Source organism: Heterodontus francisci, chromosome 19 (assembly GCF_036365525.1).
Source record: "Heterodontus francisci isolate sHetFra1 chromosome 19, sHetFra1.hap1, whole genome shotgun sequence".
NCBI lineage: Eukaryota > Metazoa > Chordata > Chondrichthyes > Heterodontiformes > Heterodontidae > Heterodontus > Heterodontus francisci.
This window is the reverse complement of record NC_090389.1, coordinates 60035468-60049776: the sequence shown is the minus strand read 5'-3', so window position 1 is coordinate 60049776 and position 14309 is coordinate 60035468. Positions and strand designations below refer to the sequence as shown.

The following is a 14309-nucleotide window of genomic DNA, read 5'->3' as shown; positions in this document are numbered from 1 at the left end:
GTCACTAGTATAGGTAGGTGGGAGGGAAATATAGAGACAGGTGGGGATGTTTGGTAGGAATATGGGATTAGTGTAGGATTAGTATAAATGGGTGGTTGATGGTTGGTACAGACTCGGTGGGCCGAAGGGCCTGTTTCAGTGCTGTATCTCTAATCTAATCTAATTAGTAGTGGTTTGCAAGCTTTATGGACACAAATGATCAAGCAACATAAATACTGCTACTCCATACAAAATTATCATGAACACCATATTCTAAAGAACTGGAAGGACTTTGGAGATAGTTGAGGAAAACTTTATTATAATGTTATATAAGAATATTAACATATTCTATGTTACTTTAAAAGTTAGCATTAACTCTAAAGGTCAGTCCTTCAATGTGTTGATACCTACTACTCAGCTCCATACAATACTATTAACTCTTTGCTCTGTTTTGCTTAGCTGTTTCACAGTTTAGGAGAAAATAGAGAGAAGACATTATTAGACCAGTGGCAAGAACTTCATATAGACTTAGATTGTTTACAATTAAATATAAAATTCAATTTTTAATAACTAAATTTTGGAGCACGTTGTGGCATTAATTTCAGAGATAATAATTCAGCGATAATAAATGGGATTGGTAACATCATGCACACCACACTATAACGCAAACAAATCTGACTGATTCTGATTATTGTTTCAGCCAACTCGTGATTTAACCGTCAGTAGCTTTGTATTCAGTGTCTCATCTTTTGTTTTGACTCTAGCATTATTTCTGTTACATTAGAATTATATGTTACCTCATTTTCCAATTGCTGATTTTAATATTTGCTATGTTGCTGCTGCCATCTGATGTTTAAATACCTGGAATTGCATGCATTTAATATGAAGGGGTAACACTGGCCGAATTAATGGAAAAGAAGAAAGGAAGGTTTGCATGGTTTAGCCAATCATCTGAAACACATGGTAATTTTTGTTTGCTTTTGCCTTGGATTTGTTTGTGCTTTGTGTGGCTTATGCTTCTTTTGTAATTGTTATTTTCTCTCCATTGCATGTTCAGATATTTCTATATATTATTTGCAGTGTTTCATAATAACAAAAACATTGTTTTTCTGTAGAGAAGAGGCTGATTTGGTTGAATGGTCCAGATTATGAAAAAAGGTCATCATTTGACTATGTTTTAGAAGAATGTGCAATTCAGTGGACATGATCAGTTCTATACCGAAAGATTCATTCATTCATTGGTGTCACCTTCTTCCCAGAAGGTTGACTGCCATGGATCTCTATCCCTATCTGTCCTTCGCTGTCCTTACACATTTTGCATAGGTCAGCTGCATCCAGTCCATTATATCCGTCATCCATTTTCTGTTTTGCTTTCCTCTCCTACGTTTTATGTCAATATTTCCTTCCGATATTTGTCTCTGTCTACCTTCTGCTCTAATGATGTGACTGAAATATTGTATCTTTCTCCTGTTGATGTTATGCACTAATTTCCTCTTTTCTCCAGCCATTTCCAGCACTTCCATAATAGTCTTTCCGTCTGTGTAGGATATGCAGAACATCCTCCTATATGTCCACATCTCAAAGGCGTTCAGCTTATCAATAGTCTGTTGAAATATATCAAAACTGTAAAATAAAACTAGAACTGGTTAAAAAAACTTGAATTTTGTGCTGTATAAACAAGTGTTTACATATTTTAACATTGAGAATTATTAAGATCTTTTTTCATTGTACATTTATCTCTACATCAGGTTTAGTGCTTTAACTGAACTGTGTGCTTTTGTCTCTTACCAGGCTTTTTAACCACTCTGAGTGTGGTGACTTAATGTGGCAAATTTTCATCTAATGCATAATGTATAAAAGCTATTTTCCTTCCATTTTCAGATGTAAAACATAAATGCATATAATGACAATTATGCACAACCATTGATTCTAATTAAGTTCAAACAGAAAACTTTAGAGCACAAATCCCATTCAAGTACAATAAAACATGAAAAAGAACATACTTGCCCTTCAAATTGTCAAAAAAAAGTTTCATCCTGCTGTGGATTAAATGTACTTACACCTAAGATCTCTCCTCACCCAGGTGTTATGTGCATACAGTACTGTTTTATTCAGATTAATAAAAAGGAGCAGTTGAACCTAGTACAATCACATTCTGCTATCCTTCCTCCTAATCCTTTTGCTCCCAATTAACTACTGATTCATGCCTATGTCCTTCCATGTTTTTTTGTGACAGCTCATATCACATCCAGCCTGTATTCACTATTTTTACCTTCCTCTCATATGACTACCTATTAGAATCAGCGATTGATAAAAATTGATTAAAAAATCTCCTACCAAGTAGCAGGTGATGTTGACATATTTAGAGTTGGCTCTGTGAATCCAGATAAGACTTTATCAGATTGCAGTCAATATTTTGGCATAATCATTTTGGCTTTTTATTTCAGTTCCTTTTATTTTATATTGTAATCTTCCTTGCAGCATCTAGGTTATTTGTTTGCTCAATAATCTGGAAAAAATTGCAATCAATATGGACAACATGGTCAATTACCAATTTCAACTACTCCATGATAAGAAAGCACCAACTGAAATCTAAAAGGAGTGGAGAATTACTCTATTAGAATTAGCAGTGAACAAAGTAAAGTGTATATAAAACTCCAGTTCTCTATTGGAACATAAACACATCATCAAACCATAAGATTTTTAGGTCAGAAAACAGGTTTTCCAGTTTAGATACATGGAAAGAACTATATGCTTGTGCAAATATTCATCCTATGTGTAAATGACAGAATGGGGACCTATGTTTAATACACACAATAATTATGTTAAATTCTACATTTGTTTTGTGAACTATGCCGTGTATGGGGGAAAATAGCAACTTTGTACATGTATGGATTTGCACACATTTTGTATATAATTTTGCTCATAACAGATGAAAATTCTCCAGTATGTTTTGAAATATGTGAATGAATTAAATTGATCCTCATTGTTGTAGTAAAAGAAATTCATTACAAATGATTTAGTTTTGTAGGCTTCATTAAGTTTATATAGTCAAAGTGAAAGGACACGAAAATTGGTGGTGCAATAAATAGTGAGGAGGAAAGCCTTAGATTACAGGACGATATAGATGGGCTGGTAAGATGGGTGGAGCTGTGGCAAATGCAATTTAATCCTGAGAAGTGTGAGGTGATGCATTTTGGGAGGACCAACAAGGCAAGGGAATATACAATGGATGGTAGGACCCTAGGAAGTACAGAGGGTCTGAGGGACCTTGGTGTACTTGTCCATAGATCACTGAAGGCAGCAGCACAGGTAGATAAGGTGGTTAGGAAAGCATGTGGGATACTTGCCTTTATTAACCGAGGCATAGAATATGAGAGCAGGGAGGTTATGATGGAGCTGTATAAAACGCTAGTTCGGCCACAGCTGGAGTACTGTGTACAGTTCTAGGCACCACACTATAGGTAGGATGTGATTGCACTGGAGAGGATGCAGAGGAGATTCACCAGGATGTTGCCTGAGCTGGAGCATTTCAGCTATGAAGAGAGAATGAAAAGGCTAGGGTTGTTTTCCTTAGAGCAGAAAAGGCTGAGGGGCGACATGATTGAGGTATACAAAATTATGAGGGGCATCGATAGGAAGAAACTTTTTCTCTTAGCGGAGAGGTCAATAACCAGGGTGCATAGATTTAAGGTAAGGTGCAGGAGGTTTAGAGTGGATTTGAGGAAAACATTTTTCACCCAGAGGGTTTTTGGAATCTGGAACGCCTGAAGAGGTGGTAGAGGCCGGAAGCCTCATTACATTCATCAAGTATTTAGATGAGCACTTGAAACGCCATAGCATACAAGGCTACGGGTCAAGTGCTGGAAAATGGGATTAGGATAGGTGCTTGATGGTTGGCACAGACACGATGGGCTGAAGGGCCTGTTTCTGTGCTGTATAACTCTATGACTCTATGGCTGACAAACCAAAATATGCTGTTGGTCATTAAAGTAGCTACACATGAAATCAGATGTTAAGAAAATGCTTATATCTTGGTATAATTTGTGATCTCTCATACTGAAAGATACCCACAAAAAATTATCTTATTAGCATAATAAAAGGTGACGATGACAGCAAGAATAACAACTTATGTTTATATAGCGCTTTGAATGTCGAAAAACATCGCAAGGTACTTCACAAGGGTGAAATCAGAAATAAATAAATGGACATTCAGCCAAAGAAGACAATTTTAGGAGTTCTGATGAAATGTTTGGTCAAGGAGGTGGGTTTTAAAGAGGGTCTTAAAGTAGGTGAGGGAAGTGGAGAGCCAGAGGGATTTAGACAGGGAGTTCCAGGGCATGGGAATGCACAAAAGCCCAGATCCAAGGAATGAAGAATCACAGGGGTGGTTGTAGTGATGGAGAAGGTTACAGCGAAAGGGAGGAGTGGGGTCATGAAGGGATTTAAACATGAGGGTAAAAATGTTAAATTAGAGGCATTGGGCTACTAGCAGCCAATATAGGTCAGCAAGGACTAGAGATGATAGCTGAGAAGGAGTTGCCTGTGAGGCAAGCAGTCCAAATGGGTGAGCTACCTGTGGAGAGATAGCAAGCGGCAATAGCTCATCAGATTAATATCAATGAGGCCTGAGGCCCCAGATTTGGACTGGCCTCAGACCTCCCTGTTAAAGCACATGTTGCAGTTGCATTGCTGATGAATTTCTACCCTGGAAGGAGGTATGGAAATTGATCTTATCAAGAACCACCTGCAGCAAAATGTGACAGCCATTTCGAGATCATATATTGAACATTTCGCACCCCTTATGAACTCCACAACTGCTATCTTTTTTCAGCCAGATGGCAGCTGGAGGGTTTGCAAACAGAAATGTACACTTTTGCACTACTGATATGGTCATGACCTTGCTTCCAGCAATCTATATGGCAATCTGCAAGGTTACAGTGACCATGTTCGGCATGTCGTTGCTGCATGACTCATAGAGCAACCCTCTCCCTCCATAACAGATCAGTGAACCTCTCATTGTGAGCTCCAAAAGGTGTATTCCTCCACTATAGTGCAGGCCTGTAATACAGACCTTTGCCCCATAACATATGATCTTTATGTTAACTCCTGATAATTAATTACATGATCTACATGGAATGGATGAGACTAATTGGTCTGTAAATCACAGTGCCTGTTTTGTGACCCTTTTTGAATATGGCCACATTAACTTGCTTCCAATCTTCTGGTGCCTCCCCAATGTCCAGTTATTCCTACAATGATGGACTTAGGAGAGCTAGAAGTGGACATGAAAAAGTCTTGGCAGGTAGGATTAAGGAAAATCCCAAGGCGTTCCACACTTATGTGAGGAACAAGAGGATGGCCAGAGTGAGGGTAGGGCCGATCAGGGATAGTGGAGGGAACTTGTGCCTGGAGTCGGAGGAGGGAGGGGAGGTCCTAAATGAATACTTTGCTTCAGTATTCACTAGTGAGAGGGACCTGGTCGTTTGTGAGGACAGCGTGGAACAGGCTGATATGCTCGAACAGGTTGAGGTTAAGAGGGAGGATGTGCTGGAAATTTTGAATGATATGAGGACAGATAAGTCCCCGGGGCCAGACGGGATATACCCAAGGATATTACGGGAAGCGAGGGAAGAGATTGCTGCGCCTTTGGCGATGATCTTTGCGTCCTCACTGTCCACTGGAGTAGTACCGGATGATTGGAGGGTGGCAAATGTTATTCCCTTGTTCAAGAAAGGGAATAGGGATAACCCTGGGAATTATAAACTAGTCAGTCTTATGTCGGTAGTGGGCAAATTATTGGAGAGGATTCTGAGACACAGGATTTATGATTATTTGGAAAAGCATGGTTTGATTAGAGACAGTCAGCATGGCTTTGTGAGGGACAAGTCATGCCTCACAAGCCTTATTGAATTCTTTGAAGATGTGACAAAACACATTGATGAAGGAAGAGCAGTGGATGTGGTGTATATGGATTTTAGCAAGGTGTTTGATAAGGTTCCCCATGGTAGGCTCATTCAGAAAGTGAGGAGGCATGGGATACAGGGGAAGTTGGCTGTCTGGATACAAAATTGGCTGGCCCATAGAAGACAGAGGGTGGTAGTAGATGGAAAGTATTCAGCATGGAGCTCGGTGACCAGTGGTGTTCCGCAGGGATCTGTTCTGGGACCTCTGCTCTTTGTGATTTTTATAAATGACGGATGAGGAAGTGGAAGGCTGGGTTAGCAAGTTTGCCGATGACACGAAGGTTGCTGGAGTTGTGGATACTGTGGATGGCTGTTGTAGGTTGCAACGGGACATTGACAGGGTGCAGAGCTGGGCTGAGAAGTGGCAGATGGAGTTCAACCTGGAAAAGTGTGAAGTGATTCATTTTGGAAGGTCGAATTTGAATGCAGAATACAGGCTTAAAGACCGGATTCTTGGTAGTGTGGAGGAACAGAGGTTATGCTGCAGCTCTATAAGGCCCTGGTTCGACCACACTTGGAATATTGTGTTCAGTTCTGGTCACCTCATTATAGGAAGGATGTGGAAGCTTTAGAGAGGGTGCAGAGGAGATTTACCAGGATGCTGCCTGGACTGGAGGGCATGCTTACGAAGAAAGATTGAGGGAGCTAGGGCTTTTCTCATTGGAGCGAAGAAGGATGAGAGGTGACTTGATAGAGAGGTACAAGATGATGAGAGGCATAGATAGAGTGGATAGCCAGAGACTTTTTTCCAGGGTGGAAAGGGCTATCACCAGGGGGCATAATTTTAAGGTGATTGGAGGAAGGTTTCGGGGAGATGTCAGAGGTAGGTTCTTTACACAGAGAGTGGTGGGTGCGTGGAATGCGCTGCCAGTGGTGGTAGTAGAAGCAGATACATTAGGGACATTTAAGCGACTCTTGGATAGGTACATGGATGATAGTCGAATGAAGGGTAGGTAGTTAGTTTGATCTTAGAGTAGGTTAAAGGTTCGGCACAACATCGTGGGCCGAAGGGCCTGTACTGTGCTGTACTGTTCAATGTTCTATGTTCTATGATTGGCTGTCCTTCACAAATCTCTTTCCTAGTCCGTTTCAGCACTTTGGGATAAATACCATCTAATTCTGGGGAATTATTTATTTTGAGCCTGAATGGCCAGTCTCGGACTTCCATCGCATGTATAAAATAAACATTAGTTTTACTTGGGATGTTTGTGGAAAGGATATTTTGCTCATGTCTGCCTTGTGACTACTTGGAGCAATTAAGTCATTCAGAACATTTACTATTTTTATCTGCATATTCAAGGCTATTTGCATCTTTTGTGTTTTTCACCTCTTCGACTATCTTTTTTCTATTGCAATACAGGAATAATGTTTTGCTGTTCGGTTTCGTTTCAGCTGCTATGTATTTTTCCCAGTCTAGCTTTGCCTTGCTTATCAGCTTCTTAATTTGTTTGTACAATTTCTTCTATTGTTTCCAGTGAATCTCTTTCCTTTTTGCAGCATTTATACAAGCCATTTTGTTTCTTGTGTCACCCATGGCTCAGTTGATAGCATTCTTGCCTGAGTCAGAAGGTTGTGAATTCAAGTCCCACTTCAGGACTTGAGCACAAAAATCAAGCTGACACTCCACTGCAGTACCTAGGGAGTGCTGCACTGTTGGAAGTGCCGTCTTTTGGATGAGGCATTAACCCGAAGCCCTGTCTACCCTCTGAGGTGGACATAAACGATCCCATGGCATTATGTGGAAGAAGAGCAGGGAAGTTAGCCCCAGTGTCCTGGCCAATATTTATGCTTGACTGTGTTGGAAGCCATCATGCACTGCATTTACCAACTCCGACTCTGAACTGTTTGGGCTTTCCCTGTTTACTTTTTAAAAATTCATTCACGGGAATGATGAAGGAAGTGTGATATATTTCCAAATGGATGATGTGTGACATGGAGAGGGGAACCTGGAGGTGGTGGTGTTTCCATGCACCTGCTGCCCTTATACCTCTAAGTGACCTCGGCCTGTTAAAGCAGCCTTGGTGAGTTGTTGCTGTGCATCTTGTGGATGGTACATGCTGCCGACATGGTGCACCAGTGGAGGATGGAGTGAATGTTTAAGGTGGTGCATGGGGTGGCAATCAAGTGGCTGTTTTGTCCTGGATGGTGTCAAGCCTTTTGAGTGTTGATAGAGCTGCATTCATCCAGGCAAGTTTATTCCATCACACTCCTGACGTGTGCCTTGTAGATGGTGGAAAGCCTTTGGGAAGTCAGGACGTGAATTACTTGGCACAGAATTACCCAGCCTCTGACTTGTTCTTGTACTCACAGTATTTATGTGGCTGGTCCAGGTATGTTTCTGCTCAATTGGGACCCTGCTCCAGGATGTTGATGGTGGGGGATTCGATGATGGTAATGCTGTTGAATGCCAAGGGGAGGTGCTTAGACTTTCTCTTGTTGGAGATCATTGCCTGGCATTTGTGTGGCACAAATGTTACTTGCCACTTATCAGCCCAAGCTTGGATTTTGTCTAGGTCTTGCTGCATGTAGGCACAGACTGCTTCATTTTCTGAGAAGCTATTAAAGGAACTATTAAAGGATTGCTGTGCAATAATTCGCGAACATCCACGCTTGATTTATTTAGAGATACAGCACTGAAACAGGTCCTTCGGCCCACCGAGTCTGTGCCAACCAACAACCTCCCATTTATACTAATCCTACATTAATCCCATATTCCCTACCACATCCCCACCATTCTCCTACCACCTACCTACACTAGGGGCAATTTACAATGGCCAATTTACCTAACAACCTGCAAGTCTTTGGCTGTGGGAGGAAACTGGAGCACCCGGCAGAAACCCACGCGGTCACAGGGAGAACTTGCAAACTCCACACAGGCAGTACCCAGAACCGAACCAGGGTCGCTGGAGTTGTGAGGCTGCGGTGCTCACCACTGTGCCACTGGTTAGGCCTATGACACTACCCTGAGGAACCTCTGCAGCAATATCCTAGGGCTGAGATGATTGGCCTGCAACAATCACAACCGCCTTCCCTTGTGCTAGTATGACTCCAATCAATGAAGAGTTTTCCTCCTGATTCCCATTAACGTCAATTTTACTAGGGCTCTATGATGTCACACTCAGTCAAATGCTGCCTTGATGTCAAAGGCAGTCACTTTCGCCTCACTTCTGGAATTCAGCTCTTTTGTCCATATTTGGGCCAAGACAGTAATGAGGTCTGGAGCCAACTGGCCCTGGAGGAACCCAAAATGGTTACTGGTAACCATTGGATAGCACTGTTGACGACATCTTTTATCACTTTGCTGATGATTGAGAGCAGACTGTTGGGGTGGTAATTGATAAGATTGGATTTGTATTGCTTTTTCTGGACAGGGCATACCTGGGCAGTTTTCCAATTTGTTGGCTAGATACCAGTGTTGTAGCTGTACTGGACTAGATTGGATGGAGGTTTAGCCAGTTCAGGAACACAAGTCTTCAGTGCTACAACTGGTATGTGGTTGGGTCCATAACCTTTTCTGTATCCAGTTTGCGCAGCCGTTGCTTGATATTATGTGGAGTGAATTGAATTGGCTTCAAACTGGCTTCTATGATGGTGAGGACCTCAGGAGGAGGCTGAAATGGATCATTCACTCAGTACGTTTGACTGAGGATGATTGCAAATACTTCTTTCACCCTTATCTTTTGCATTCATTTACTGGGCTCCACCATAATTTAGGATGGGGATGTTCATGAAATTTCTTCCTCCCATTAGTTGTTTAATTGTCCACCACCATTCACTACTGGATATTGCAACTGCCGATAAAATCCATTTCCTTTCTGAAGTATTGAGCATATCCCACCCACGAAGTGGAGAGGAGGTATGAATGATTAACTCATGCCAACAAACAAATTTCTCATTACCAACAATTTGCATTTCTATATTGTTATAAGCTGAGCAGAACTTGAGCTAAACTTTTGTGACCTTATCACAAGGAGAGCCCAGTGTATTAAGTGGCGGAAATACGTCACATTAAATGTTAAGGCTTCATTTGGATTTTGTTTCATCTGCTTAAAGGTAGGTTCTAGAGTCTTGTGCGGGGAACACAATTCAGAAACTTAGGCTAGGAGGACTACATGATTCTTCATCCATTACTTTAAAAATTTACAAAGTCTGTTCTTTAAGGGTAAATTCAACAATCATAAGCTTCCGGCTGGGAGTGCAGGATCACTGAATTTATCTCTAATTAACTGTAGGTGAATGCTGCAAGATCTTCAGAAAGTCTGTATACATTCTATAGTTAATTGAATTGATGTTCTATAGAACAATTCATTTGTAAAGTTAATTGAAATAACAAATTTTGAGTACATAAACATTCTTTGTACGTGGAAATTACACTTTTCTGAAGTAATAATGAGAATTAAATGTTCAAGGGATTAAAAACAATCACCAATAGTTTTTGATAAACTCTTGTTACTCCAAGACAATTCTGGTATGTTATTATAACTGCTACTTCAGCTGTAATGTTACATTTATCTTTTTAAGATTATGTTATTATTTGTTTGATTGTGAAGGGTTTTTTTTATTCTCCATTGAGAATTTGCCACATTTATTAGGTTTGTAATCATAGTCAACATTGGTTTTGATTTTTGTCTTTAATAGTTTTCAAGAAAAGCTATATGACAGAAAAACAAGGGACAAATGGAAAATGAAGTAAATTATGGATTTATTTATATTTTTGCCCTCTTACAACAGCAAATATGGCTATCGGTGAAACAGAATCTGATAACACAGACAATGTTGGCATTGGACAGGGTGACAACCCAACATGCTGTGGATCATTATGGTGAGTATAACCAAATTATCACAGACACACACTGAAATGTACACTGATATACGGAACAGATAGAGACAAGCACAGGAATAGACATGCGCTATAAATACAAGTCATAAACATAATCATGCATAGCAAACTGCAGCTATAAATGCACAGTAAAATGTACAGGCAGAGAATTGCATACATGCACAGAGGGATAGAAACCTACATATAAAGATCTAAATAAAAACAAATGCTTGCATAGACACATTAAAAGACATAGATGTATACGTAGATATAAAGACAAATAAATAGATAGATATACACAGAAAATCACTTACATAGATAATAACGCAGATACAAAGTACACATACACCCATTCAGATACACACATGGGTGTTACATTGAATAAATTAACTTGTTTGACTGTATACCTAAAAGCTGAAATCTCTTGCGACAATCAATTTCAACCTGTGTCTCTGGATAGCTGTGAAATACAGGGTCCAAGTTTTGTTTGACTAGTTATACATTAATGATTGAGTCTTCCTCTTAAGTGGCTGTGTTTGTTTTAGGCATGGCATGAATGCTGTCCAACTTGGGAGATTATAAGGAGATCAGTGAACACATATTTTAATGCATACTGGGTACAGGCACTAATTCAAGCGTGGAGAGAATGACAAGTAGTATGACATTGATTTGTCATTTTCTTATGCTTTGAAGAACACAGACTTTTCCAGTTCTGCATAATCTATCAAATTAGCCAGCACTAAGTTACTAATGTATCATATGTTGATGAATCTAGGCTGCAACTTTTAAATTGCTTTCATGCTTTTTTGTGCTGAATTGATTAAGCCAGGAGACTGACAGTGGCACTTTAAAAAAAAAATAAAACTGCTTGCATTGGTTTCTTCACAAGGAGGATTAATTTGGGGAATGATGAATATGTTAGACATATGCATAGTCGCCAAAAGTGTCACCTGAGTAAATTGTTTTACTACACATGCAAAATATTTGACCAGTTAATTTAGTTTAGAAATTATCATTCATAAATATTAAAAGCCTATAGACGATCTTATAGATTAGTCAACTATTTAAATTTCAATAAGTTTCTATTGTCCTTTTGAAGTAAACTGAAGTGATTCCACAGTGCATCATTGCACAGTTTAGATTTTTCTTTTTAATTGTTTAAGCAGTCATCTGTGCAGTACAAGTTATCCCTGTTCACATATTTTCTGCACAGGAAATGAAGATGTAGAAATTAGATTGGGCTGTGCCTGTTTTACAGGCACCATCAAAATGTCACCATCAAAAAAATTGAGCAGGCAGTTGGTGTGCTCAAACAATGCTTCCACTGCCTGACCTCTGCAATGCATTCCTGACCATGTATCCATCATCATCTGACTAACTTTGTCTAATGAAGGACCAGTCCTTACCACCACATAAAATGCTAGAGGAGGAGGAGGAGGAGGACGACGAAGAAGAGCAGCACGAAGAGGAGAAAGGGTAGGAACAACATCAAATACCAGTGCTCCAAGAAACCAGGGTTCATAGAGAGAAGCTCATCCAAAGGCACAACACATGAACCATCTTTCTCATCCTCAAAACACCAATAGTTCCACAAGCCTTACTACCGTTCTTATTAACATAATCCAAATGCCTTCCTTTAGTCCATACTCAGGGGTCTTGCCTTCACTTCATTACAAATATTAACACCAACACCAAATCGAAATCCTAAACTAAGAAAATGTATCCAACAACTCAATTTCATCTAAGTATAATATTTAACAGGAATAATTAAAAAATACCTCTGTGCAATCTCAGTATCTGTCTTCTGTGGTTGTTTACCTATCCTATTGCTGCTATGAAGTGTATCCCCATTGGCTACAGCTTGGGAGGTGCGTTTACTGAGCTTCCATTGAGAACACTTCAGATGGCCATGGTGGGCAATCTTGCACAGCTTGGGCCTTGAGGGTTTGTCTGCAGACTGCAATATTTGGTGTGGTCTGGTGCAGTCTGGCCCAGCTGACTGTGTGGCACTGAGGAGAGCACTGGCGGAGTGGGTGACAGCGGATGAGGCATACTATCATTTTGAGAGAGGACAGCAGGTAACTCCTCCATGGACCCAAGAGCACTCTCCTGGGTCTGCACCTCAGCAGTCCCACGGCTCCATCGAGAAGAGCGTGCAGGAGGGATGTGACACTTTAGAAGCCCTGTCAATACTGGCCGCCTCCTCTATGTCATTGGGGGTGGATGCTCCGCCCCCTCCATTTAAATGAGCTCCCGCGCGTAATATCGTGGGGACTCTTCAGTGGCACTTCCGTGTCCGAAGGCCACTGAAAAAAGTGCGCCGCTGTGGAATGCGGTGCGCGACTAAAATTCAGCCCCTTATCTTTAAGGACTGCTGGTTAGACTGCGTGTAGACCTGGTTTTCATGGTAAATAAATTTGGTAAAAGAGCGTACAGACTTGTGTAAGGCCACTTAGTTCCATATGCAAAAGGCATAAAGCTTATTATAAGCATGGGCCTTAGTAGCCTCTTTTCACACCAGTACCAACATTGCGGACGGTGCGCTTGTGACATGAAATGTGCAACACCTGTTGCTGGCCATATTGGACACTTTCGCACCCATCTTATGCCTGTAACATAGGTGCAGTGTCATTGAGTTTCTAGATCATAAATCTGATGAAGGTATCTCACTCTTTTCTGTCTTGGGTGACAGACTAATGCAAATACACTGGATGTGCTGTTTTAGCTCAGCATAGTAAGGGAGAGGGAGATAATCTTTGTTCAAGCAACTTATTGAACAAGGCTCACAGGGGCCAATTCAGTGGTCCTTTACACAAAGAGCAACTAGGCCACTGCTGCAGAGGAAGTGCAATATTGGGAGAGTGAACCTTGTACCAAATTGATGTTGGATTGTAATTCAGCAATCTTTTGGATTCAATGAGCTGAAATGGTTGCCACCAAGTTTCCACCCTTCTTCGCAATCATTATCATACTTCTCCCATACAACCTATTTCACATTTACAACTGACCAGCCCATGCCTTTAAGAAGGCTACATTTTTAAAATCTCTATCCAAAGTGATTTAATTATCTTTAATTATCCTCATCCATTCAATTTTGAGCTGCCAGGTTGCAGCCACACAAATTTCTACAACCCTGCACAAAACTCAAGCTGGACAAGGAACACAAAGAGTATTAACTCGTTTCACAGCAAGTGGCACAAATGGATTGTCATTGTGCTTGCACGATTTGGGCCTTCTGCAGTGTTTCTAATGATTTTTAACCTAGATAGCTGAATTGGCTCAATATAATTGGCCAGTTTCAGATCATGAAGACAGAAAAAAAAATGCTTATTTCAGTAAACTACAACACCAACAATCTGTTCCATTCTTGTATTTTCTCTGGGGTTGTGACAGTGATTTAAATGCCACTGGTGTCATTATCCCTTCAATTTAATATTCATCCAGTGCCTACAAACAGCATTTTGTAAATAAGTACAAAACAACAGAATGTATTTAGCGTATAATCTTATGTCATAGTTTAGGAAGTTCTGAGATAAATTCAGCAA

The 14309-nt window shown here is 40.5% G+C and overlaps 1 protein-coding gene across 1 annotated transcript in view; it reads left to right on the top strand.

Annotated features, from left to right (window-relative positions):
* LOC137380344 (voltage-dependent L-type calcium channel subunit alpha-1D-like) overlaps positions 1–14309 on the top strand; it is a 487921-nt gene that overhangs the window by 105095 nt on the left and 368517 nt on the right. Inside the window, exons 8-9 of the mRNA XM_068052272.1 lie at positions 868–942; positions 10677–10767. Coding sequence (XP_067908373.1) covers positions 868–942; positions 10677–10767 — 166 coding nt within the window. The remainder of the gene's footprint in view (positions 1–867; positions 943–10676; positions 10768–14309) is intronic.